The sequence below is a fragment of the Oncorhynchus kisutch genome, linkage group LG1, assembly GCF_002021735.2.
Source record: "Oncorhynchus kisutch isolate 150728-3 linkage group LG1, Okis_V2, whole genome shotgun sequence".
Classification (NCBI taxonomy): Eukaryota; Metazoa; Chordata; class Actinopteri; order Salmoniformes; family Salmonidae; genus Oncorhynchus; species Oncorhynchus kisutch.
The window spans coordinates 14981765-15008751 of NC_034174.2; the positions used below are offsets into that span (position 1 = coordinate 14981765).

Here is a 26987-nt window from a genome sequence, read left to right on the forward strand (position 1 = left end):
GGTGTGGTAATGTATATAACCTCCTCCGGGATCGGATGTGGTACATAGTGTGGTACTGTATGCACATCCATGCCTCTGTTCCTCTCCCAGGGGCAGCAGCACCTGCAAGACAGCCAGGCAGGGGGCTGGTGCTGATTAAATGTTTGTTAACCTCCCATGTGGCTCTGTGTGGCACCAGAGCAGGTCAATACTGGCTGATTAACTATGTTGACTCTGGTGTAAAAATGGAAAGACACCTACGATTACTAATGGGGCCCACTCACCTTAACTTCCCCCCTGATTCACAGGACAAAACTCAGGGATGCCTGGGGTGTATTCATTAGTGGACACTAGCAAACTGTAGCAAATATTTTGCAATGAAAACAAGCTAGTTCCGTTTCAGCCATTTTGCTTCCTTTTGGATCCTAGTGAATAGACTCCTGGTTTGTGTGTTTGGTTGGGTTGGGTGGGGCTACGGATTCCAGCTGTAGGTCAGTTGCCATGCTCTCAGGAGTAAGGAAACAAATAGCACAGGGGCACATAGGGTACAGTGTAAATACAGCGTCATAACAACCTACGATAACTATACCAATATGGAAAGAAGTGTGTGTGTAAAGGTGGAAGACGTCTTACCTGTGGACCCATCTCTGTAACAAGAGAACTTTTACATTTGTGTTATTTAGCAGACACTCTTATCCAGAGCGACTTATGGGAGAAATTAGCATTAAGTGCCTTGCTCAAGGGCACATCGACACATTTTTCACCATTTTTCACCTGGAACCAAAATGGTTTGAATCTATATAGAACCATTTTGGGTTCCATGTAGAACCCTCTGTGGAAATGGTTCTACTTGGAACCAAAAGGGTTCTACCTGGAACCAACACAGGTTCTTCAAAGGGTTCTCCTATGTGGACAGCCGAATAACCCTTTTAGGTACACTCTACCCTTTTGGTTCCAAGTAGAACCGTTTTGGGTTCCACGTAGAACCCTTTCTATAGAGGATTCTATATGGAACCCAAAATGGTTCTACCTGGAACCAAAACATGTTCTGCTAAGGGGACAGCTGAAGAACCCTTTTCTCTAACTCTCTAAATGCGACTGAGTGTCCCTCATTTTATCTGATCCCGAACTGACTATCTCATATTTTCCAAAAAGTGTGGCCTGCCAGTGACCTATATCACCATTCACCACCCAGGGCCATGGATATAAAGGCCTAAATGTACCAGTGTTTGAATACACACAGCTACATCTATATCTAGCCTTCTGCTGGCTTATCTGCTCTTTAATAACATTTGATAGATGAACTCCTGGATCTATCTGCTTGATCCAATTCTTGCCAGGCAAGCCCTGCAGTCTACCAAGTTGGGCTGTCCCCGACTAAAAAATCTTGGTTGACTAAGAGTCGTCTGTTCTTTCGACCAACCGATTGGTCGAAGATTTTAAACTTGTATTTTTCCATATCGACACATCCTATGTGTTTTAATCAAATCAACTATATTCACTGAACTTGTCTGATGCTTTAAGCACACTGTTTGATTAAATAATGAAGACACAAATTACTAGAGGGAGTCCGACCAGCAATTGATTTGATTGCGCCGGGCCAGGCTCAGACTTGCTGCACTGTGTTAGAAAAACAAAACTGTGAGTGACTGTGTGACTAGCACCCTTTGTCTCTCTCTCCTTCCTGCTGCAGCGATGTCACAGAACATCAAAGTGTTTATCGCGCTGTCCGTGTTGCTGACGCTGCAACATAATTACAGCCATTTCTGACTGAAAAGTAACGTTACCGAAATCCCTAGTTTTTAGGAAAAGCATTCCCTATTCCCTCAACCCTTGCTTTCTTTACGTGACACATGTATGTATCTTATCGGCAGACTCAATAGCCTTGGTGTCACGCCCTGACCTTAGAGCTTTTTATGTCTCTATTTTGGTTTGGTCAGGGTGTGATTTGGGGTGGGCATTCTATGTTCTCTTTTCTATGTTTTGTATTTCTTTGTTTTGGCTGGGTATGGTTCTCAATCAGGGACAGCTGACTATCGTAGCTTTTTTCCTCCTGTGTTTTGTGGGTAGTTGTTTTCTGTTTAGTGTTCTGCACCTGACAGGACTGTTTTTGGTTTGGTTTTGCACTTTGTTATTTTTGTTTCAGTGTTCAGTTTATTAAAAGTCATGAACACTTACCACGCTGCGCTTTGGTCCGATTCTTCCTCATCAAATGACGTCTACCATTACACTTGGTTTCTCAAATGATTGCCTCGCCTGGTTCACCAACTACTTCTCAGAGTTCAGTGTGTCAAATCGGTGGGCTTGTTGTCCGGACCTCTGGCAATCTCTATGGGGGTGCCACAGGGTTCAATTCTTGGGCCGACTATTTTCTCTGTATATACAGTATACATTTAAACTCAGTTTTTCACAATTCCTGACATTTAATCTAAGGTTCCCCACTTTTATTTTATGAATGTGAAATGTCAGAATAATAGTAGAGTGATGTATTTCAGCTTTTATTTATTTCGTCACATTCCCAGTGGATCTGAAGTTCACATACACTCAGTTAGTATTTGGTAGCATTGCCTTTAAATTGTTTGACTGTCGGGCTGTATCACCGCCTGGTACGGCAACTGCTCCGCCCACAACCGTAAGGTTCTCCAGAGGATAGTGAGGTCTGCACAACACATCACCGGGGGCAAACTACCTGCCCTCCAGGACACATACACCACCCGATGTCACAGGAAGGCCAAAAAGATCATCAAGGACAACAACCACCCGAGCCACTGCCTGTTCTCCCCGCTATCATCCAGAAGGCGAGGTCAGAAGAGGTGCATCAAAGCAGGGACCGAGAGACTGAAAAACAGCTTCTGTCTCAAGGCCATCAGACTGTTAAACAGCCACCACTAACATTAACATCTGTAAAAGTGCTTTTGGTGACAAGTCGAATGTCTTAAGCCTCCTGAGGTTGAAGAGGCACTGCTTCTCCTTCTTCACCACGCTGTCTGTGTGGGTGGACCAATTCAGTTTGTCCGTGATGTGTACGCCGAGGAACTTAAAACTTACTACCCTCTCCACTACTGTCCCGTCGATGTGGATAGGGGGGGTGCTCCCTCTGCTGTTTCCTGAAGTCCACGATCATCTCCTTTGTTTTGTTGAGGCCCTCACCTCCTCCCTGTAGGCCATCTCGTCGTTGTTGGTAATCAAGCCTACCACTGTAGTGTCGTCATCCAGAAGGCGAGGTCAATACAGGTGCATCAAAGCAGGAACCAAGAGACTGAAAAACAGCTTCTATCTCAAAGCCATCAGACTGTTAAACAACCACCACTAACATTGAGTGGCTGCTGCCAACATACTGACTCAACTCCAGCCACTTTAATAATGGAAAAAATAATGGAAAAAATGTATCACTAGTCACTTTAAACAATGCCACTTTATATAATGTTTACATACCCTACATTACTCATCTCAAATGTATATACTGTACTCTATACCATCTACTGCATCTTGCCATCTTTATGTAATACATGTATCACTAGTCACTTTAAACAATGCCACTTAATATAATGTTTACATACCCTACATTACTCATCTCATATGTATATACTGTACTCGATACCATCTACTGCATCTAGCCTATGCCATTCTGTACCATCACTCATATCTTTATGTACATATCCTTCATCCCTTTACACTTGTGTGTATAAGGTAGTTGTTGTGAAACTGTTAGGTTAGATTACTCATTGGTTATTACTACATTGTCAGAACTAGAAGCACAAGCATTTCGCTACATTCTCATTAACATCAGCTAACCATGTGTATGTGACAAATAAGATTTGATTTGAACTTGGGTCAAACGTTTCAGGTAGCCTTCCACAAGCTTCTCACAATAAGTTGGGTGAATTTTGGCCCATTCCTCCTGACAAAGCTGGTGTATCTGAGTCAGGTTTCTAGGCCACCTTGCTCGCACACACTTTTTTAGTTCTGCCCACAATTTTTCAATAGGATTGAGGTCATTTTGACCAAAAATCCAAATCCAAATCAATTTTATTTGTCACATACACATGGTTAGCAGATGTTAATGCGAGTGTAGCGAAATGCTTGTGCTTCTAGTTCCGACAATGCAGTAATAACGAACAAGTAATCTAACTAACAATTCCAAAAAACTACTGTCTTATACACAGTGTAAGGGGATAAAGAATATGTACATAAGGATATATGAATGAGTGATGGTACAGAGCAGCATAGGCAAGATACAGTAGATGATATCGAGTACAGTATACATATGAGATGAGTATGTAAACAAAGTGGCATAGTTAAAGTGGCTAGTGATACGTGTATTACATAAGGATGCAGTCGATGATATAGAGTACAGTATATACGTATGCATATGAGATGAATAATGTAGGGTAAGTAACATTATATAAGGTAGCATTGTTTAAAGTGGCTACTGATATATTTACATCATTTCCAATCAATTCCCATTATTAAAGTGGCTGGAGTTGAGTCAGTGTCATTGACAGTGTGTTGGCAGCAGCCACTCAATGTTAGTGGTGGCTGTTTAACAGTCTGATGGCCTTGAGATAGAAGCTGTTTTTCAGTCTCTCGGTCCCAGCTTTGATGCACCTGTACTGACCTCGCCTTCTGGATGACAGCGGGGTGAACAGGCAGTGGCTCGGGTGGTTGATGTCCTTGATGATCTTTATGGCCTTCCTGTAGCATCGGGTGGTGTAGGTGTCCTGGAGGGCAGGTAGTTTGCCCCCAGTGATGCGTTGTGCAGACCTCACTACCCTCTGGAGAGCCTTACGGTTGAGGGCGGTGCAGTTGCCATACCAGGCGGTGATACAGCCCGCCAGGATGCTCTCGATTGTGCATCTGTAGAAGTTTGTGATTGCGTTTGGTGACAAGCCAAATTTCTTCAGCCTCCTGAGGTTGAAGAGGCGCTGCTGCGCCTTCTTCACGATGCTGTCTGTGTGAGTGGACCAATTCAGTTTGTCTGTGATGTGTATGCCGAGGAACTTAAAACTTGCTACCCTCTCCACTACTGTTCCATCGATGTGGATAGGGGGGTGTTCCCTCTGCTGTTTCCTGAAGTCCACAATCATCTCCTTAGTTTTGTTGACGTTGAGTGTGAGGTTATTTTCCTGACACCACACTCCGAGGGCCCTCACCTCCTCCCTGTAGGCCGTCTCGTCGTTGTTGGTAATCAAGCCTACCACTGTTGTGTCGTCCGCAAACTTGATGATTGAGTTGGAGGCGTGCGTGGCCACGCAGTCGTGGGTGAACAGGGAGTACAGGAGAGGGCTCAGAACGCACCCTTGTGGGGCCCCAGTGTTGAGGATCAGCGGGGAGGAGATGTTGTTGCCTACCCTCACCACCTGGGGGCGGCCCGTCAGGAAGTCCAGTACCCAGTTGCACAGGGCGGGGTCGAGACCCAGGGTTCTTGGGAACAGGAACAATGGTGGCCCTCTTGAAGCATGTGGGAACAGCAGACTGGTATAGGGATTGATTGATTTATTTAGGTATTCCTCTTGTCCAGATGGGTTAGGGCAGTGTGCAGTGTGGTTGAGATTGCATCGTCTGTGGACCTATTTGGGCGGTAAGCAAATTGGAGTGGGTCTAGGGTGTCAGGTAGGGTGGAGGTGATATGGTCCTTGACTAGTCTCTCAAAGCACTTCATGATGACTGATGTGAGTGCTACGGGGCGGTAGTCGTTTAGCTCAGTTACCTTAGCTTTCTTGGGAACAGGAACAATGGTGGCCCTCTTGAAGCATGTGGGAACAGCAGACTGGTATAGGGATTCATTGAATATGTCAGTAAACACACCGGCCAGCTGGTCTGCGCATGCTCTGAGGGCGCGGCTGGGGATGCCGTCTGGGCCTGCAGCCTTGCGAGGGTTAACACGTTTAAATGTCTTACTCACCTCGGCTGCAGTGAAGGAGAGACCGCATGTTTTCGTTGCAGGCCGTGTCAGTGGCACAGTATTGTACTCAAAGCGGGCAAAAAAGTGATTTAGTCTGCCTGGGAGCAAGACATCCTGGTCCGTGACTGGGCTGGATTTCTTCCTGTAGTCCGTGATTGACTTTAGACCCTGCCACATGCCTCTTGTGTCTGAGCCGTTGAATTGAGATTCTACTTTGTCTCTGTACTGGCACTTAGCTTGTTTGATAGCCTTGCGGAGGGAATAGCTGCACTGTTTGTATTCGGTCATGTTACCAGACACCTTGCCCTGATTAAAAGCAGTGGTTCGCGCTTTCAGTTTCACACGAATGCTGCCATCAATCCACGGTTTCTGGTTAGGAAATGTTTTAATCGTTGCTATGGGAACGACATCTTCAACGCACGTTCTAATGAACTCGCACACCGAATCAGCGTATTCGTCAATGTTGTTATCTGACGCAATACGAAACATCTCCCAGTCCACGTGATGGAAGCAGTCTTGGAGTGTGGAATCAGCTTGGTCGGACCAGCGTTGGACAGACCTCAGCGTGGGAGCCTCTTGTTTTAGTTTCTGTCTGTAGGCAGGGATCAACAAAATGGAGTCGTGGTCAGCTTTTCCGAAAGGGGGGCGGGGCAGGGCCTTATATGCGTCGCGGAAGTTAGAGTAACAATGATCCAAGGTCTTTCCACCCCTGGTTGCGCAATCGATATGCTGATAAAATTTAGGGAGTCTTGTTTTCAGATTAGCCAGCTACAATGAATGCAGCCTCCGGATAAATCGTTTCCAGTTTGCAGAGAGTTAAATAAAGTTCGTTCAGAGCCATCGATGTGTCTGCTTGGGGGGGGATATATACGGCTATGATTATAATCGAAGAGAATTCTCTTGGTAGATAATGCGGTCTACATTTGATTGTGAGGAATTCTAAATCAGGTGAACAGAAGGATTTGAGTTCCTGTATGATTCTTTCATCACACCATGTCACGTTGGCCATAAGGCATACGCCCCCGCCCCTCTTCTTACCAGAAAGATGTTTGTTTCTGTCGGCGCGATGCGTGGAGAAACCCGTTGGCTGCACCGCTTCGGATAGCGTCTCTCCGGTGAGCCACGTTTCCGTGAAGCAAAGAACGTTACAGTCTCTGATGTCCCTCTGGAATGCTACCCTTGCTCGAATTTCATCAACCTTGTTGTCAAGAGACTGGACATTGGCAAGAAGAATGCTAGGGAGTGGTGCACGGTGTGCCCGTCTCCGGAGTCTGACCAGAAGACCGCCTCGTTTCCCTCTCTTTCGGAGTCGTTTTTTTTGGGTCGCTGCATAGGATCCGCTCCGTTGTACTGTTTGTAAGGCAGAACACAGGATCCGCGTCGCGAAAAACATATTCTTGGTCGTACTGATGGTGAGTTGACGCTGATCTTATATTCAGTAGTTCTTCTCGACTGCATGTAATGAAACCTAAGATGACCTGGGGTACTAATGTAAGAAATAACACGTAAAAAAACTAAAAACTGCATCTCTGTCGGCGCCAGTCTTCTTGTCTTCGCTGGACAGCTGTTACATACAACTTTGGAAGTATGCTTGCGGTCATTGTCCATTTGGAAGACCCATTTGCGACCAAGCTTTAAGTTGACTGATGTCTTGAGATGTTGCTTCACTATATCCGCATAATTTTCCTCCCTCATGACGCCATCTATTTTGTGAAGTGCACCAGTCACTCCTGCAGCAAAGCACCCCCACAACATGATGCTGCCACTCCCATGCTTCACGGTTGGGTTGGTGTTCTTTGGCTTGCAAGCCTCCCCCTTTTTCCTCCAATTATAACGATGGACATTATGGCCAAACAGTTCTATTTTTGTTTCATCAGACCAGAGGACATTTCTCCAAAAAGTATGATCTTTGTCCCCATGTGCATTTGAGGACCATAGTCTGGCTTTTTTATGGCGATTTTGGAGCATTGGCTTCTTCCATGCTGAGCGACCTTTCAGGTTATGTCGATATATGACTCGTTTTACTGTGGATATAGATACTTTTGTACCTGTTTCCTCCAGCATCTTCACAGGGTCCTTTGCTATGTTCTGGGATTGATTTGCACTTTTCGCACCAAGGTGCGTTCATCTCTATGAGACAGAACCCATCTCCTTCCTGAGCGGTATGACGCCTGCGTGGACCCATGGTGTTTATACTTGCATAATATTGTTTGTACAGATGAACGTGGTACTTTCAGGCGTTTGGAAATTGCTCCCAAGGATGAACCAGACTTGTGGAGGTCTACAATTTTTTTTCTGAGGTCTTGGCTGATTTCTTTTGATTTTCCCATGATGTCAAGCAAAGAGGCACTGAGTTTGAAGGTAGGCCTTGAAATACATCCACAGGTACACCTCCAATTGACTCAAATTATGTCAATTTGTCGCGTCCTGACCTTAGTTCCTTTTTTATGTCTCTATTTTGGTTTGGCCAGGGCGTGAGTTGGGGTGGGCATTCTATGTTTTGTATTTCTGTGTTTGGCCTGGTATGGTTCCAATCAGAGGCAGCTGTCTATCGTTGTCTCTGATTGAGAACCATACTTAGTTAGCCTGTTCCAACCTGTGTTTGTGGGTAGTTGTTTTCTGTCTCTGTACCAGGTAGAACTGTTTCGTGTTGGTCTATTTTTTTGTTGCTATTTTTCCTTAGTGTTCTGAGTTAAAATAAATATTAACATGGACACTTACCACGCTGCGTTTTGGTCCGATCTTGACTACTCTTCATCAGACGAAGGCTAATTGTGTAACGATCCTCTATCAGAAGCTTCTAAATCCATAACATCCTTTTCTGGAATTTTCCAAGATGTTTAAAGGCACAGTCAACTTTGTATGTAAACCTCTGACCCACTGGAATTGTGATACAGTGAATTATAAGTGAAATAATCTGTCTTTAAATAATTGTTAGAAAAATGACTTGTGTCATGCACAAAGTAGATGTCCTAACCGACTTGCCAAAACTATAGTTTGTTAAAACCTCTTGATGCATCCATCCTGTTAGCGGGATCATTTTCGTCAACATCCGCTGATTTGTAGAGCTCCAAATTCAAATTAAATTACTAAAAATATTTAATTTTCATGAAATCACAAGTGCAATATAGCAAAACACAATTTAGCTTGTTGTTAATCCACCTGGTGTGTCAGATTTCAGTAAAGCTTTTTGTGGAAAGCATACCAAGCGTTTATGTAAGGACATATCTCTCAGTAGACAAAATATTACAAACAGCTAGCAGCCAAGTAGATTGGTCACGAAAGTCAGAAAAGCAATAAAATGAATCGCTTACCTTTGATGATCTTCGGATGTTTGCACTCACAAGACTTCCAGTTCCACAATAAATGTTCCTTTTGTTCCATAAAGATTATTTTTATATCCAAAATACCTCCATTTGGTTGGCGCATTATGTTCAGAAATCCACAGGCTCGAGTGGTCAAGACATCGTAGACACAAATTACAAATAGTGTCCGTAATGTTCGTAGAAACATGTCAAATGTTTTTTATAATCAATTCTCAGGTTGTTTTTACAATATATGATCGATAATATTTCAACCGGGACTGTAGCTTCTTCAATAGGAGAGAGAGAGAAATGTCTGCTCCAAGCTGTTGCGTATGCAAAATGCTGCTGGCACCCAGCCATGCAATGTGATGTGATCTTTCTCTCTAATTTTTCAAAATTTGACGTACTGCCAAATTCTTTAATATGATGTTGAATGCGTATTATGGTTGTGAAATTAACAATTCATTCTCTGGCAACAACTCTGGTGGACATTCCTGCAGTCAGCATGCCAATTGCATGTTCTCTCAAAACTTGAGACATCTGTAGTATTGTGTTGTTTGACTAAACTGCACATTTTAGAGTGGCCTTTTATTGTCCCCACCACAAGGTACACCTGTATAATGATCCTGCTGTTTAATCAGCTTCTTGATATGCCACACCTGTCCGGTGGATGTATTATCTTGGCAAAGAAAAAATGCTCACTAACAGGGATGTAAAGAAATGTGTGCACAACATTTTTAAGAAATAAGCTTTCTGTGCGTATGGGACATTTCTGGGATCTTTTGTTTTAGCTCATGGAACAAGAACAACACTTTACATGTTGCGTTTATATTTTTATTCAGTATATATTAGCTAACCTAGTGGGCATCCATGGCGGGTGTCTTTAAGAACCCTTTACTAGTGGCTTTGACATCTTTCAGTGGGTACATATATGGGCGCCTTTCAGAACCCTTTACTAGTGGCTTTGCCATCTTTCAGTGGGTACATACATGGGCGCCTTTCAGAACCCTTTACTAGTGGCTTTGCCATCTTTCAGTGGGTACATACATGGGCGCCTTTCAGAACCCTTTACTAGTGGCTTTGCCATCTTTCAGTGGGTACATACATGGGCGCCTTTCAGAACCCTTTACTAGTGGCTTTGCCATCTTTCAGTGGGTACATACATGGGCGCCTTTCAGAACCCTTTACTAGTGGCTTTGCCATCTTTCAGTGGGTACATACATGGGCGCCTTTAAGAACCCTTTACTAGTGGCTTTGCCATCTTTCAGTGGGTACATACATGGGCGCCTTTCAGAACCCTTTACTAGTGGCTTTGCCATCTTTCAGTGGGTACATACATGGGCGCCTTTCAGAACCCTTTACTAGTGGCTTTGCCATCTTTCAGTGGGTACATACATGGGCGCCTTTCAGAACCCTTTACTAGTGGCTTTGCCATCTTTCAGTGGGTACATACATGGGCGTCTTTCAGAACCCTTTACTAGTGGCTTTGCCATCTTTCAGTGGGTACATACATGGGCGCCTTTCAGAACCCTTTACTAGTGGCTTTGCCATCTTTCAGTGGGTACATACATGGGCGCCTTTCAGAACCCTTTACTAGTGGCTTTGCCATCTTTCAGTGGGTACATACATGGGCGCCTTTCAGAACCCTTTACTAGTGGCTTTGCCATCTTTCAGTGGGTACATACATGGGCGCCTTTCAGAACCCTTTACTAGTGGCTTTGCCATCTTTCAGTGGGTACATACATGGGCGCCTTTCAGAACCCCTTTTGAACCCCTTTTTGTTTTGGTTTTTAAAGTGATTTTCTTTGTTAGTTCCCTTTGTTGTGATCAACATTTTCTTTTTGTCTTGTGGGAATGTAACACAAGTGAACAGCAAACCTGGTTTAAAAAAAAACAAGTTTAAACACCTCACGGTGTTGTATAATGTACACAGTGTCACTTTTCCCCTATCCCTGGCAAACACAGCTGATTTAAACTAATTGCTATCTAAATTGAAGATCATGATTACTTGATTATTGTTGTCAGGTGGGTTAGCTGGGGCAAAAGTGTGACACCAATCAGGCCCCTTGAGGACTGGAGTTGCCCAGGCCTGTGATAGATGCACACACACACACACACACACACACACACACACATGTTCATGTTTTTAAATGTATGTTAATTGTTATGTGTAAAACTAGCATTGGCTAATGGGGATCCTAATAAATCAAGTTAGAGTAGCTAGCTTGTCTAACTATCTTAGCTGCTATGCCTGTTGACAAGGTTGATAGACTTTTTAAAAAAGCAAGTAATAACTAAACGTACTGAACAAGATTCACATTCCTTTCAATCTTTCACCCAGATTTTAGAAGAGATGCAGAAAAGTTTTTTGTTTCTTTAAAAAATTACCACCAGTATACAGACAGCTCAAGAAGTATGCTTAGATGTGCAGAAGAATATACAACATTTTACATAGAATTACACGTAATGATTATGGCTCTAGATTGCAGGAAAAAGCTGTTTGAGGTGTTCGAAAAATGCTAATTGCTCCAACTTCCGGACAGAGGGCCCAGCCCCCCCTCTGGACCACCCCCCAGGCATCCTCACATCCCCTGAGATTTTTGGGGTGCACGACTTCCCTGATCACAGATTGTAATTTTACTGTTGAAACTGGAGTGGTGGTTGATTGATTAACAGCTGTGTGGCGAGCTGCGACTAAAGATACTCTGGCAGGCAGGGGGACACTTGTTGTGGTGACACAATGGGGCTGCTGTCTGCTGTCTTCACCCAGGAAGCTGCTCCCATCACAACAACACTGCCCATTGTCTGTCTGTGGAACTGACCCCTTGTGAGCCTCTGAGATCACAGAGGAAATTGGAAATGAGGTGAATCGTTGTCACTGAGGGCATGCAACCTGGTGGGGAGTAACTATTACATCACTGCAGAAAGGTTAACACCCGCACGCACATACATTATTACTCTGCAGGTTTAGTGTGTTGACCTTTCAGACAGAGATCGTATATCATAGTCGTCTCCATCTCCTTACCCTCCAACCCTCTTTACCTCCATACCTTCAGACCATGGTCAAAACCCAAAACATTTACAGTTACATGACCAGCTATGTTAGCTTAAGGATTTATCTATACTGAACAAAAATATAAACGCAACATGTAAAGTCTTGGTCCCATGTTTCATGAGCTGAAATAAAAGATCCCAGAAATATTCCATACACATAAAAAGCTTATTTCTCTCAAATTTGGTGCACACATTTGTTTACATCCCTGTTAGTGAGCATTTCTCCTTTGCCAATATAATCCATCCACTGAACAGGTGTGGCATATCAAGAAGCTGATTATACAGCATGATCATTACACAGGTGCACCTTGTGCTGGGGACAATAAAAGGCCATTCTAAAATGTGCCGTTTTGCCACACAAGACAATGCCACAGATGTCTCAAGTTTTAAGGGGGCGTGTAATTGGTATGCTGACTGCAGGAATGTGCACCAGAGCTTTTGCCAAATAATTTAATGTTAATTTCTATACCATAAGCTGCCTTGAACGTCGTTTTAGAGAATTTGGCAGTACGCCCAACCGGGCTCACAATCACAGACCACGTGTGACCACGCCAGCCCAGGACCTCCACATCCGGCTTCTTCACCAGCGGGATCATCTGAGACCAGCCACCTGGACAGCTGATGAAACTGAGGTGTATTTCTGTCTGTAATAAAGCCCTTTTGTGGAGAAAAACTCATTCTGATTGTCTGTGCCTGGCTCTCCAGTGTGTTGGCCTGGCTCCCAAGTGGGTGGGCCTATGCCCTCCCAGGCCCACCCATGGCTGCGCCCCCACTCAGTCGTGTGAAATCCATAGATTAGGGCCTAATAAATGTATTTAAATTGCCTGATATCCTTATGACTCAGTAAAATTGTTGACATTTTTGCAAGTTGCGTTTATATTTTTGTTCTGTATAGTTCCATTCACGTCACTATCCAGCTAGCACATTTGGTTCCTTGGAAGTTGTGCAAACGTATATTTTTGGTTTCACATTGGTTGTGGGAACGAAGCCATACGTTTCCTGGCCCGAAAACGGAGCGTTTTTTAAACATTCTGAGAATGGTAGGGAACATTTTGCCAGTTCTTGGAACATTTATATTTAGGTTGCAGGGAGCTTCTGATAATGATTTAATATGTTTCCTGGAAGATTTTCCTGGAAGGTTTTATTAAGGCTCTGAGAATGGAAATAATAGGTTATTAATGTTTTAATAACTTCCTTAAAACTTTCACTGAATGTTTCAATAATCAAATTCAAATCAAATCAAATGTATTTATATAGCCCTTCGTACATCAGCTGATATCTCAAAGTGCTGTACAGAAACCCAGCCTAAAACCCCAAACAGCAAGCAATGCAGGTGTAGAAGCAATAATAATTTTAATTACACCGTTAGCTTATTCTGGGTAAACTTTTTAAAGCACAGATGGAAATGTTTTCATTAAACATGCCAACACAATTATTTTTGTGAGATTGTGAGATTTGAACTAGTGAAACTGGTTTCCTTGAATTAGTCCACTGCGCCACAAGGCTGAAGCTAGCATGCCATGTTTTTTTACACATACAAAGCTGTTTATTTTAGCCTATTCAGACAGACCCCATTTTAAAGGAAACAAGCACTCATTGAGATCAGGTGTGACCAACACACCTACACACACTTAACAAGATGTAGTGTAGAGAGAGTTTTGTTGATGCTGAGTGTCACACCCTGATCTGTTTCACCTGTCTTTGTGCTTGTCTCCACTCCCCCTCCAGGTGTCGCCCATCTTCCTCTTTATCCCCATTGTATTTATACCCGTGTTCTCTGCTTGTCTGTTGCCAGTTTGTCTTGTCAGGCCTGAGCAGTCTGGTCTGAGCAGTCTGGTCTGAGCAGTCTGGTCTGAGCAGTCTGGTCTGAGCAGTCTGTCCGAGTCCTGTGCCTACCTGACTGACTCTGACCTGTTTACGAACCTCTGCCGGCCCTAAGCCTGCCTGCTGTTCTGTACCTTATTCACTCTGCCCTGGATTATGGACCTTTGACCTGACTTTTGCCTGCCCCGTTTGGGTCAATACACATCTGTGACTCTAGCTGTCTGCACCTGTGTCTTATCCTGAGTTCTGATACTGAGAACAGAATGTATATGTTTTTAAATAACATTCTTAGACGTTACAAAAGTTTTCTTGTGGTTTTTATGGAAAGTTTAATTAATGTTCTTGTAACAATTTGAGAACACGACTAAATAGAACCACGAGGAAACATGTAAGAAATGTTATGCTGAAGTAATGAAATTCCAACATGGTATGTGCTACTTGGGTAGGTTATGTGTGGCTGGTGTAGTTTGTGTACATAGGCTAGGCGTGGGAGGAAAGTGTCTGTGTGACAACATTACGTGGGACCTGAACTGAGGGTTAAGTTGAACCACCTCCGTTCTCAGCTCTGAGAAGCTGGCAGGCCTTGTGACATCACTGAGTGGAACACCATGAGCAAACAGTGTAATGATGACGTGACATTGGCTCAAACACAAACTTTGACCCCATGCTTTGGACCTATTTGCATTACTTGGTATTGTAGTTGCCCAAAAAGCATAGTGTCGTGGCTTGAGTTGATTCAGAATAATTTATACCATAAGAAAGTGTGTGAAACAGGTCAGATCTTGGATGTTGAAGTGAAAGTTTTACTGTGTAAATAAATCACCACAAATCAAATTCAAATTTTATTGGTCACGTACATATGGTTAGCAGATGTTATTGCGAGTGTAGCGAAATGCACACAGTCATTAGCAGAGAGAGACTAGCCATTGAAGTTTATTGTTGGATGTTTTTTTTACTGAATGCCTATTTATACATTTACAAGTGTCACCATGTGCACTGTATCCTGTAGATACACAAGACAGATAGGGGAGTAACTGTGGGATCTGTGTCAATGAAATGCCTTCTCTCTCTGCTCTAGATTCCTGAGGGAGCAGACTGAGAGGACCACACACAGTGTATCATAAGTGCTGCTTAGAGCATGGAGCCAGACCAATCAGAGATGAGCATCTTGGGACAATCGCCCAATGGGAAAGGTCACGACCTAGAAGATGACACGTATGTGTCCATGAAGACCATGGCAGAGGAATTAGACACGTGAGTTTACTTCTCCTGTCCTTTCTTTTCCTCTCCCCACTCTAACACCTACCTCAATTATTGTTGTTAGACTATTGAATTGTTCAACAACTACCACAACTATAAAAAATCTCTCTCCGATGAGCAGCTGAGAAGGGCCGTACACTTGGCTCAAAACAATGACTTTAGTCACAGATTACACCTGATTGGTGCGGCAGTTTATAGCGGTTAGAGCATTGGGCCAGTTTTACAAAGTTTGCTGGTTTCAATACCTGATCCGAAAAGATGAAAACCTCCCAATGTGTGCTTGAGCAAGCCACTTAACCCTAATTTGCTCCAGTGGCGCCAACCTACTTTGGGTTGTCCCTGTAAAACAACACATTTCACTGCACCTATCTGGTGTTTATATTTTTTTCATGTTGTTGCCTCTACTGCATACCACATAAACATTACATTGTATATTCCATTCCAAATGTTTTTGAAGGGATGCTTTGATCTTACTGTCATATAAGGGTGGTGACATTTATTTTGCCCTCTGCATGCAGTGTTATGCCCAGCCCTCATTATTCCAGTACCTTAGACTGGAGAGAGTAATGGCTTAGTCCTATGTTGTGTTACAGTTTGTGAATGTACCATGTGTTGCTGTCATCTATCTACCTGTGTGGAAACCAAAACCCATTAAACAGCCTGTAAATGTCACCGGTCAATACAATATATTCATCCACATTATTCCAAACACTGGTAATTAACCATAAAATACAGAGACACTGTTTGTATCACAAATGGCACCCTGTTCTCTACATAGTGTGGTACTTTCCCTATAGTCCCTGGTCAAAAGCAGTGCACTATAAAGGGAATATGGTGCCATTTGGGATGTAGAGGTCTTATACAAGGACCTCATAAAACTCTGTTTCAATTTCTGCCATTGCACATTGTGTTTGCTTGTCCTGTCCTCCTTGTGCTAAGTGTATGACATCAGTAATGAGTATGAAGTGTTTATAGAGCGTGAATGACGTCTGATTTCCTGAGTGGTGTTTGTGTTTCTAAGTGCATGTTTGCCTTGTTTTTGTCCTTCCTACGCCCCGTGGACGCTCTGTTTCCAACACAGAAATGGTACTCAAAACGTCAGGTAGGTTTCTACTTTCTACACACAGTCACACCGACAATCTCTACCTAGTAGGCCTACTGACGATGTCAAATCATTACTCACAAACAATCCTTTGAGTGAAGCATTTTTAACACTGTTTTAACAATTAACTCCCTCCTGTCTGTGTAGCTTGTGTCCCCATTTTAAGCTGCAGGTTTTGGGGACTTTCGATTGTAACAAGGTTTTTTGTTTCATCCAGGTTTGATGATCCTGATGCCATCCTGGAGAATGAGGAGTTTCTGCCCAACGGAGAAGGGAGGAAGCCCATGCGCTTCACAGATGTGAGTGTAGCTGACTTCATTACCTCCACATGTACCTCAACATCACTCCCTGGCTTTGTTCCAGGTGGGTACCCTATTCCCTATGTAGTGCACTACTTTTGACCATAGGGGTTTGTTCAAAAGAAGTGTACTATATAGGGAATAGGGTGCCACTTGGGATGAACACACTATGTGATTGGAATCTGGTAACACATTCTGCCTGTCACATTGCACTTGATAAAAATCATGAGTTTAAAAATGTAAGAACAGCAGCCATTTTCTGCTTTACCTCAGTATTGAATGAACTGAATCTGAGATTGTTGTATTTGTTTTGATCAGTTTGAGGGAAAGACGTCTTTCGGCATGTCTGTGTTCAACCTGGGGAATGCTATCATGGGCAGTGGAATCCTGGGACTGGCTTACGCCATGGCCAACACTGGCATCATCCTCTTCCTGTAAGTCAAACCGCCAGCGATACAGCACTGTACTGTGAGTCGCTCTGAATAAGAGTGTCTGTTAAACAGTGGAGGCTGTTAGTAGGAGCTAAAGGATGAACAGCTCATTGTAATGTCTGGAATGGAAGAAATGGAACGATATTAAACACATCAAACATATATAAACCACATGTTTGGCTCCGTTCCATTCATTTCATTAAATCCATTATAATGAGCCCGTCCTCCTATTGCTCCTCCCACCAGCCTCCACTGCTGTTAAATGACCAAAATATAATGTAAATGTAATCTAAATGTAATGTCTAGTCCTGCCCCTTGCTTCTTAACTGTCTCCTAGTCTCTCCTTTCCCCAGGTGGCTTAGTGTTTCTTCATTCCTCATCTCATAAAACCCTGAAACCGCAAGTGACACACTGAGCACCGACACAGTAGGAGTCACACATTAGCCATTGGTCTGTTGCTAGTCGCACTGCCTCTGCCAGCTTGTTGTGGTGTGATCTCCCTTTGCCTAAGCAGAGAGCCTGTGGAGAACGTACTCCCCAGTCCCAGTGATAGCCTTTAGGCTGCACATAGATACCACACAGTGGAAAGGGCTGGAGTGGGAGTTGAAAATAGCCACAACCTTCACTTGCAGGAGGGAGCTGAGACGATCAGAAATGCTCTCTGCCCAGAGGCCTAGCCTGCCTGCTTCAAGAGGGATGCTGGGCCAGGATGGGGTGAGAAGGGGCCAGGGTGGAGCTGGGGGGTCTGTGGTGAGGTGGTCCACACTATCCTCTCCCTCCCATCCTCCCCCATTGCTCCAACTCTTGTTCCCGCCCCTGTGAACACAAGCAGACCCTAGAAAGGCTACAGCCCAGAATAGCCCCGCCTTCCAGTCCTCACTCCCCCCCTCCATTCATGTGACGCTGTGTTGGTTTGTTTAGCTGCAGGGAGCAGGACTTCAGTCACAACTATGCATGGGAACACAACCTATTCTATGGATTCTAAAGAGTTTCTCCTCTAAAGATGGAGTCAACAGCAGAACCCTTCCTTAGAGCTCACGGTCACCTGACACATCATCACCATCGCCATGGTGATTGTTATCATCTTTGTTGCAAATTTTGTCCCAATGACATGGTGCTCATGCTGAACTGAACTTTTCCACAAAGACTAATATCAAACAAGGTCACCTTTGAGAAACTTTGGTGAATGAAGAAACCCTTTGACCTGAAAATAAATGTTACCAAGTAACTAAGCTGTCTTCATGAAGGCTTTCTTCTTTATGAACCTACTAGGAATTGTTTTAGTGAGATTGCGGCAAAGAAAAACCTATTGTTTAAGTCTCTAATGCAGCTTTTATGAAAGAAATCCCATTAACAGAGGCATTTCTCTGGCTTTGTGACTTCAGGTTATTGTTCAACACAGCTTCAGATAGATGTATTTGTTCAAAGCAGGAATCAATTCACATGGATTTGTTTGTCTGTGTATTCTGACCCAAGGATGTTTCTTCCCATCTAAGTATAGTATTACCGACTTTGGACTCTTAGGCATGTCTTCTGGTAAAAGTAAGTCTCGATTCCTGTAGCAAACAAAATGTGATTACATTTCAAGTCATTGGTCCAAGTCCTTTCTTTTCCCATGGAAAAACAGACTATTTTATATTGAACAACTATATTGTAGATTTGTGGCATTGCTGGTGTGACCGACGCAGAACCTTCTTTGTGTCTCAATGGTAACCTACTGTAACTCAAGATAGAAAACCCCCATTTCTCAAGAGAACTAGGAGACCCAAATATAAGTTATCTGCCTCCTCAGCACATGGGAGCCATTTCAGGGCTCCCCCCAAGTCCCCTGGGAATGCCATACACCTTAGCAGTCCTCAGGGGACGTGGGGGGGAGCCCTGAAACTGGTCCCATTCGCCTTGCAGGAGTGATATGTCATGATCTTCCATGATGCATCACTTAGCGTTTCCATGATGCCTTACTCAAGTTTTGAGTTTTAGTTGTATGTATAGGATACACATGGTATACACCGTCCAATGAAATGCTTACCTGCAGGTTCCTTCTCCACAATGCAACAAGAATATGAAATAAAATATAAGAACATAAATGAAATGGTTCAGTAAAGTATAATAAACATTTTAGCATAAGAATAATAAAGGATGGAACCATTTATAGTCTAGTGGTTCACAAAGCATTTACACGTGTTTTTGGGATGGGGGTGGCATGTCCAGCATCACTCAGCGTTTCAATGATTTCTTTCTCATCATCTCTGTGTTTCAATGATTTCTACTCAGCATCACTCAGCATTTACATAATCTCTAAATCAGCATCACTCAGTGTTTCCATGATTTCTTACTCAGCATCACTCAGCATTTCCATGATTTCTTAGTGTCACTCAGCGTTTCCAGGGTTTCTTACTCAGCATCACTCAGCATTTACATAATCTCTTAATCAGCATCACTCAGTGTTTCCATGATTTCTTACTCAGCATTTCCATGATTTCTTAGTGTCACACAGCGTTTCCAGGATTTCTTACTCAGCATCACTGAGCATTTACATAATCTCTTAATCAGCATCACTCAGTGTTTCCATGATTTATTTCTCAGCATCACTCAGCATTTCCATGATATCTTAGTGTCACTCAGCGTTTCCAGGGTTTCTTACTCAGCATCACTCAGTGTTTCCATCATTTCTTACTCAGCATTTCCATGATTTCTTACTCAGCATCACTCAGCGTTTCCATTATTTATTTCTCAGCATCACTCAGCATTTCCATTATTTCTTACTCAGCATCACTCAGCATTGACATAATCTCTTAATCAGCATCACTCAGCGTTTCCATGATTTCTTACTCAGCATCACTCAGCGTTTCCCATAGCACTAACAACAGAGTGGGAATAATGGTCCTATAACAGGACATTTAGACCTGAGACCTGAGAACTGAGACTTCCTGGACATGGAACCAAACCAACCATTGAGCAGCTCACACTCGATGCCGTGGTCTCATTCACCGGCTGTTGTGACTCATGGAGGAATGGCCACATAGGCCTACATACCCAAGGCCCTGCTCTTTTGGTGGTCAGTGGAATGTCAGGGCTTAACCTCTGTGCCCACGCTGACTGTGGCCAGATGCTAGGATCCTCACCTCTGCTGTGGTCAGTAGTCAAGGGGCCTCCATCTGGCTGTAGGGGCCAGACTCTGAGGTCTGGGAAAGGTGACGGTATCGAGAGCGCCCTCTGACCCTCTAGGAATGCTGATCGAAGGGGTCAGTGTTCTGTAGGCGGACTGCGACTCCGCTCTGCGCTCCCTTTGGCACAGGGGCATAAGGGGAAGAGCAGTTGTGGGAAACACTGTTTCTCAGAGTATTACAATAGACCAGGATGGCTGGTCGTCCTTTATTAAACCCCCCCACACCTAGCTCCTAAGTTCTTACCCACGACATGATTTTCTCAGACTGTTGGCAACATCATACAGCATTACCTTTTTCATGACATTGAGAGTCTGCTGAGAAAGCGCTTGCCTTTATTAACTGTCTGTACTTGATCCTTTAGATGAAATGGCTACAGTTGGACATTACAGTTGGTGGTTAGCCAGCCAAAGTTGGCTTTGTTCTAGCTGTACTTTTTCACTGTTCATCCTAGTAATCCCATCATGATACAATTTAATGTATTTCAGTAAAACCTTTAAATGTTTATTTTTGGAATTATACCCAGACAATTGTAATCTCAAACTGTAATTTATTTTGTTCTATTGGCTCCTAGTCAAGCCACTAAGTGCAGGGCTTGTCGTAGACGTGTGTGTTTGTACTGTATTATTACATATTGTCAGAAAGGAGTTCACTTCCACAGTCAATAATGAGCTTGCTCAACTAAAGACCTTTCACTGCATTGAAATGAGGTATTGATGTGTTTATCATGTACTCTTTCTCTCTCTCCTCCCAGGTTTCTTCTGACTGCTGTGGCGGCTCTGTCCTCCTACTCCATTCACCTGCTGCTCAAATCCTCTGGCATTGTGGGTAAGCTGACCCTCGTCTTCAGTGGACCTCATATGCTTGAATGGTGCTTGTGTAGCTATGTGTACTGTAGTTATACATACACATCATTGTTTGATCCAGTGGCAACACTCCAAGACGTAGGGGTGTGTGACACTATTGCTGAACCATTGAGAGGAGATGACGGTACTACATATGTTGGGCTGCTGCTGTGTCCAGTCACAGGGACCGGGCCAAATGGAGAAAAAGTGATGGCTGGCATAATTACCGTTTTAGCATTCGCATGTCTTGATTGCAGCTTGGATAGATTAGCTTGGGGAAGGAATGTGCTATTACAATGTAATGGATCCCCAATGGCCCAGCATTAAGGATGTTGACAAATGTTTATATATTGTTGTGCGTTTATATTCCGGTATAGGGGCCTAGTATGGAAATAGAGGCCTGGCATGGAAATAGAGGCCTGGCATATTAACTTCTGTAGATTAACCTGTAGATTCTACACAGACTATATAACTAAGTGTGGTTTGATTTACTACCTGGGTGTCCCCCTGTAAAGCTGTGTAATGATGATGTTGCACAACCCTCTTCCTCTTCCAGGAATCCGAGCTTATGAACAACTAGGCTATAGAGCCTTTGGCACCACAGGCAAGATGGCCGCCGGTATCGCCATCACACTACAGAACATCGGAGGTGAGAGGACACTGTGGTCACTGGTCTAGTTTATCTCAACAATACACATCTGTGTGTATTTGTAGTGGTTATAGTGTTATGATGAATCACAAAGCTCAGCAGTAGACAGGCAGCCAGACTGTTTGGTCTTCCTGTTCACTTGGAGTTCAGGCCTTCACATTAGCCCCCCCCCACCCCTTCTCCATATTTATATAGTACTACTAATACAGCTCTAGCCCTCACTGTCTCTCTCTCTCTCTCTCTCTCTCTCTTTCTGTGTGTGTGTGTGTATATATGATATGGCAGTGTATTAAGGAGCTAAGGCCAGCTGTCCAGTTAGCTAACAGCTGCTGCCTTGGTTACGAGGTGGTGTGTTGGCGTTGGCAGTGTGTTGGCTGCCTGCCTTCCTGCGTGGTCTTATCCCTAGCTTTGACTGAGGCACAGGCAGCACCAGCCAGCACCAACCAGCCAGCACCAACCAGCCAGCCATGTTACCATTGTGTTTCTTACTGTAGCAGTGAAGTGAAGTGTCTCCTTGTACCACACAGAGAACACATAACACAAAGTACTGTCTGAGAATCATGAATCAGGTTGTTTTAGGTCAAGGCGAGGAATTACACATGGAGAGTAAGAATAGAATAGGAACAGTTTGATCAAATTCTGAATGTAGACATTAATTACATGGACAATGCATGGTCACTTATTCAGTTGGATGTGAGGGCACATGAGGGAATAACCACTTAATAACACATGAGCAGTGCACAATTGGCCCAGCGTCGTCCAGGTTTGGCAGGTGTAGGCCGTCATTGTAAATAAGAATTAGTTCTTAACTGACTTGCCTAGTTAAATAAAATTTCAATAAAATAAAATAAAAATGTGATGAATTGTGGACACATTATGAAGAAGAAGATGTGTTCTGAAATGGGGGAAAACTTTAATTTGCTTTGAGAACTGTTGAATAGCTTTTTATGTTTGTATATCGTTTTAATAATTCATGCCTTTAGAGAATCTCTTTCCACACTGTGCAGTTTGTTCTTTTCTAGACGTCTGTACGTCTGTCTTTCCCCAGGTGAATGTTCTATGTGGTGACTGAGTGAGTCACCCATATGTGAAGGTGTTAGCTACGTCTTGATTAAATGTCACTGACTGTGTCACTCATAGTTTCTGTCGGTCTCTACTCCTCACAGCCATGTCCAGCTACCTGTACATCGTCAAGTCTGAGTTCCCATTGGTCATCCAGGCTTTCAGTAGGGCAGACCCCACGGCTGAGTGAGTACTATTTTTGGTCTGTCCACTAGATCTAACATGTCTCTACATTCCAGGCCCACAGTAGGCAAATGTTGAACGTAGAAAATGCAAGAGTAGAGTGGATGTGATTCCTAATTTTGCATGTAAGTGAGACATGTTTGTTCTATAAAGTATATCGGAATGTTCCACAACGTTGTTCCCTGCTAAACGTCCAGATGAAGGCCCTTTCTGCCTGTGGAGCTGTAGCTGGTAGCTTTGCATGGACCCTGGATCACCTGGCATTGCCTCGCATTCCAGGTGAGAGGTGGGGCAGGGGTGGGAGCCTGCTGTCTGCTAGACAGAACAGAGAGGATTGTCAGGAATGGCTAGCACACGTCTCTTCGACCACCCATGGGTTGTGGTGACAACGCCTCCAAACAGAAGTGTTTTGGTGGTGATGCGGGGAGTGGTGTTTTGGGCACCCCTACGGTCCCTGGCTGTCTGAAGTGGTTTCCTGCACTGCTTCTCCCTCTGGCTGGATCGAAAAACAAACCCTGGACTGGATACGACAGGGAGTGCAGAGAGCTGAGCCCTGTCCTTCCCTACCCAGCCAGTCAGCCAGCCAGCCAGGCTGATTTAGGAAACATCACAGCTCCCTTCTCTATTAGCCTGGCCAAAGGGCTCAGCCCTGCATCAAAGCACACTGGCTGTAGTTGACACGGGGGAGTTGAATACATGAAAAAAATGTACAGTAGTGCAGCTAGAAGAGCAGTGAAAATGACTCATATTTATCTCAATGGTGTTGGCCTCCTGACAAATGGAGGTGAGATGAGACGGCTTCTCTGTCCGTCCTCTGTGCTCTGGCTTAGAGCCCTCTGTTATCCAGCTAGTCTGATGCTCAGACCATGTGTCTCAATGGGTTTCTGTGTGTCCTGTAGCTAACTGATTGTAGTGTGTTGAACTGTTGTTATGGGTGTGCGTTTCATTTCTGGGAGAGTGCAGGTATTTCTCCATGGGGATATTAGAGTTCTCTGAAGGCCTGTCATCACCCTTTGTTGTTGATGAGGAGGGGTGTGACAGGGTCAGATTGTGACGCGTGTGTGTGTGTGTGTGTATTTGGGGAAGGATCAAACACATATCAAGCAAACACACATACACACATTCTCAGGTGACAGCTGAGAGCTGTCTGGACTGGGGGGGGCAGCCTCAGTTCAGGTCACACTAAAGGACAGGTCAACTCAGGCACAAACACATAGACAGGAAACTTTATGTCCAGACATTTAAACAGTACACACACAACAGTACGCACACACAACAGTACGCACACACAACAGCATGCACACAACAGCATGCACACACCCATACTTCTTTAGCTCCCTCTATACATACATGGTCAGTACATCATATTCTCTGGTTTCAGGTGCTTTTACATTTGTGGAGTAAGGGTTTGTTTATGGCCCAAGGTTATTAAAATAGAAATGGGTTTACAGTGATTCATACAGTGTGTCTGATTGGATAAGTGCCTGTCACTCACTCTCACACAGAATAGTAGAGGGCTACATATGAAGGAAGAGAATAGTAGAGGGCTACATATGAAGGAACAGGATAGTAGAGGGCAACATGAAGGAAGAGGATAGTAGAGGGCAACATGAAGGAAGAGGATAGTAGAGGGCTACATCTGAAGGAAGAGGATAGTAGAGGGCTACATCTGAAGGAAGAGGATAGTAGAGGCTACATCTGAAGGAAGAGGATAGTAGAGGCTACATCTGAAGGAAGAGGATAGTAGAGGGCTACATCTGAAGGAAGAGGATAGTAGAGGCTACATCTGAAGGAAGAGGATAGTAGAGCCTACATCTGAAGGAAGAGGATAGTAGAGGCTACATCTGAAGGAAGAGGATAGTAGAGGCTACATCTGAAGGAAGAGGATAGTAGAGGCTACATCTGAAGGAAGAGGATAGTAGAGGCTAGGCTACATCTGAAGGAAGAGGATAGTAGAGGCTACATCTGAAGGAAGAGGATAGTAGAGGCTACATCTGAAGGAAGAGGATAGTAGAGGCTACATCTGAAGGAAGAGGATAGTAGAGGCTACATCTGAAGGAAGAGGATAGTAGAGGCTACATCTGAAGGAAGAGGATAGTAGAGGCTACATCTGAAGGAAGAGGATAGTAGAGGCTACATCTGAAGGAAGAGGATAGTAGAGGCTACATCTGAAGGAAGAGGATAGTAGAGGCTACATCTGAAGGAAGAGGATAGTAGAGGCTACATCTGAAGGAAGAGGATAGTAGAGGCTACATCTGAAGGAAGAGGATAGTAGAGGCTACATCTGAAGGAAGAGGATAGTAGAGGCTACATCTGAAGGAAGAGGATAGTAGAGGCTACATCTGAAGGAAGAGGATAGTAGAGGGCTACATCTGAAGGAAGAGGATAGTAGAGGCTACATCTGAAGGAAGAGGATAGTAGAGGCTACATCTGAAGGAAGAGGATAGTAGAGGGCTACATCTGAAGGAAGAGGATAGTAGAGGCTACATCTGAAGGAAGAGGATAGTAGAGGCTACATCTGAAGGAAGAGGATAGTAGAGGCTACATCTGAAGGAAGAGGATAGTAGAGGGCTACATGAAGGAAGAGGATAGTAGAGGCTACATCTGAAGGAAGAGGATAGTAGAGGGCTACATATGAAGTAAGAGGATAGTAGAGGGCTACATGAAGGAAGAGGAGAGTAGAGGGCTACATGAGAAACAAGAGGATAGTAGAGGGCTACATATGAAGGAAGAGGAGAGTAGAGGGCTACATATGAAGGAAGAGGATAGTAGAGGGCTACATATGAAGGAAGAGGAGAGTAGAGGGCTACATATGAAGGAAGAGGATAGTAGAGGGCTACATATGAAACAAGAGGATAGTAGAGGGCTACATGAAGGAAGAGGAGAGTAGAGGGCTACATATGAAGGAAGAGGATAGTAGAGGGCTACATGAAGGAAGAGGAGAGTAGAGGGCTACATGAAGGAAGAGGAGAGTAGAGGGCTACATATGAAGGAAGAGGATAGTAGAGGGCTACATGAAGGAAGAGGATAGTATGTACAGTACAGTATATACAAAATCATAGGCAGCTGGACAGAACATAAGGTAAGGTACTCTTCCTCAAAGACAGAGCAGGAGATGGACAGGTGGATCAAAAGTGGGTTTGACACAGGGTCAAGACCCCCCCACCCCCACCTCCTGATCTCTAATAAAACATGATCATAAAGATTCAAATGCCATGAAAGGTCATGGCCTGTGCTTCCTGCTTCCTAGAGACTCTCTAAAGTTTCTCCAGCCTTCCTCCCCACACAAGAGCAGACGCGCCCACGTACAATGGGGCAAAAAAGTATTTAGTCAGTCACCAATTGTGCAAGTTCTCCCACTTAAAAAGATGAGAGAGGCCTGTAAAGAAAATACAGAAAATCATATTGTAGGATTTTTTATGAATTTATTTGCATATTATGGTGGAAAATAAGTATTTGGTCAATAACAAAAGTTTATCTCAATACTTTGTTATATACCCTTTGTTGGCAATGACAGAGGTCAAACGTTTTCTGTAAGTCTTCACAAGGTTTTCACACACTGTTGCTGGTATTTTGGCCCATTCCTCCATTCAGATCTCCTCTAGAGCAGTGATGTTTTGGGGCTGTTGCTGGGCAACACGGACTTTCTACTCCCTCCAACATGGATTTTCAACTCCCTTCTATGGGGTTGAGATCTGGAGACTGGCTAGGCCACTCCAGGACCTTGAAATGCTTCTTACGAAGCCACTCATTCGTTGGTGGTGTGTTTGGGATCATTGTCATGCTGAAAGACCCAGCCACATTTCATCTTCAATGCCCTTGCTGATGGAAGGAGGTTTTCACTCAAAATCTCACGATACATGGCCCCATTCATTCTTTCCTTTACACGGATCAGTCGTCCTGGTCCCTTTGCAGAAAAACA

The 26987-nt window shown here is 43.9% G+C and overlaps 1 protein-coding gene across 3 annotated transcripts in view; it reads left to right on the plus strand.

Moving 5' to 3' along the window:
* slc38a3b (solute carrier family 38 member 3b) overlaps positions 1–26987 on the plus strand; it is a 57788-nt gene that overhangs the window by 13109 nt on the left and 17692 nt on the right. For 2 of the 3 annotated variants that reach the window (XM_020493978.2, XM_020493981.2), the window contains exons 2-8: positions 15146–15321; positions 16409–16429; positions 16647–16728; positions 17047–17162; positions 21081–21154; positions 21728–21820; positions 22987–23068. In XM_020493978.2, coding sequence (XP_020349567.1) covers positions 15206–15321; positions 16409–16429; positions 16647–16728; positions 17047–17162; positions 21081–21154; positions 21728–21820; positions 22987–23068 — 584 coding nt within the window. In that variant the 5' untranslated portion in view covers positions 15146–15205. The remainder of the gene's footprint in view (positions 1–15145; positions 15322–16408; positions 16430–16646; positions 16729–17046; positions 17163–21080; positions 21155–21727; positions 21821–22986; positions 23069–26987) is intronic. The other variant, XM_020493988.2, reaches the window with a different exon arrangement.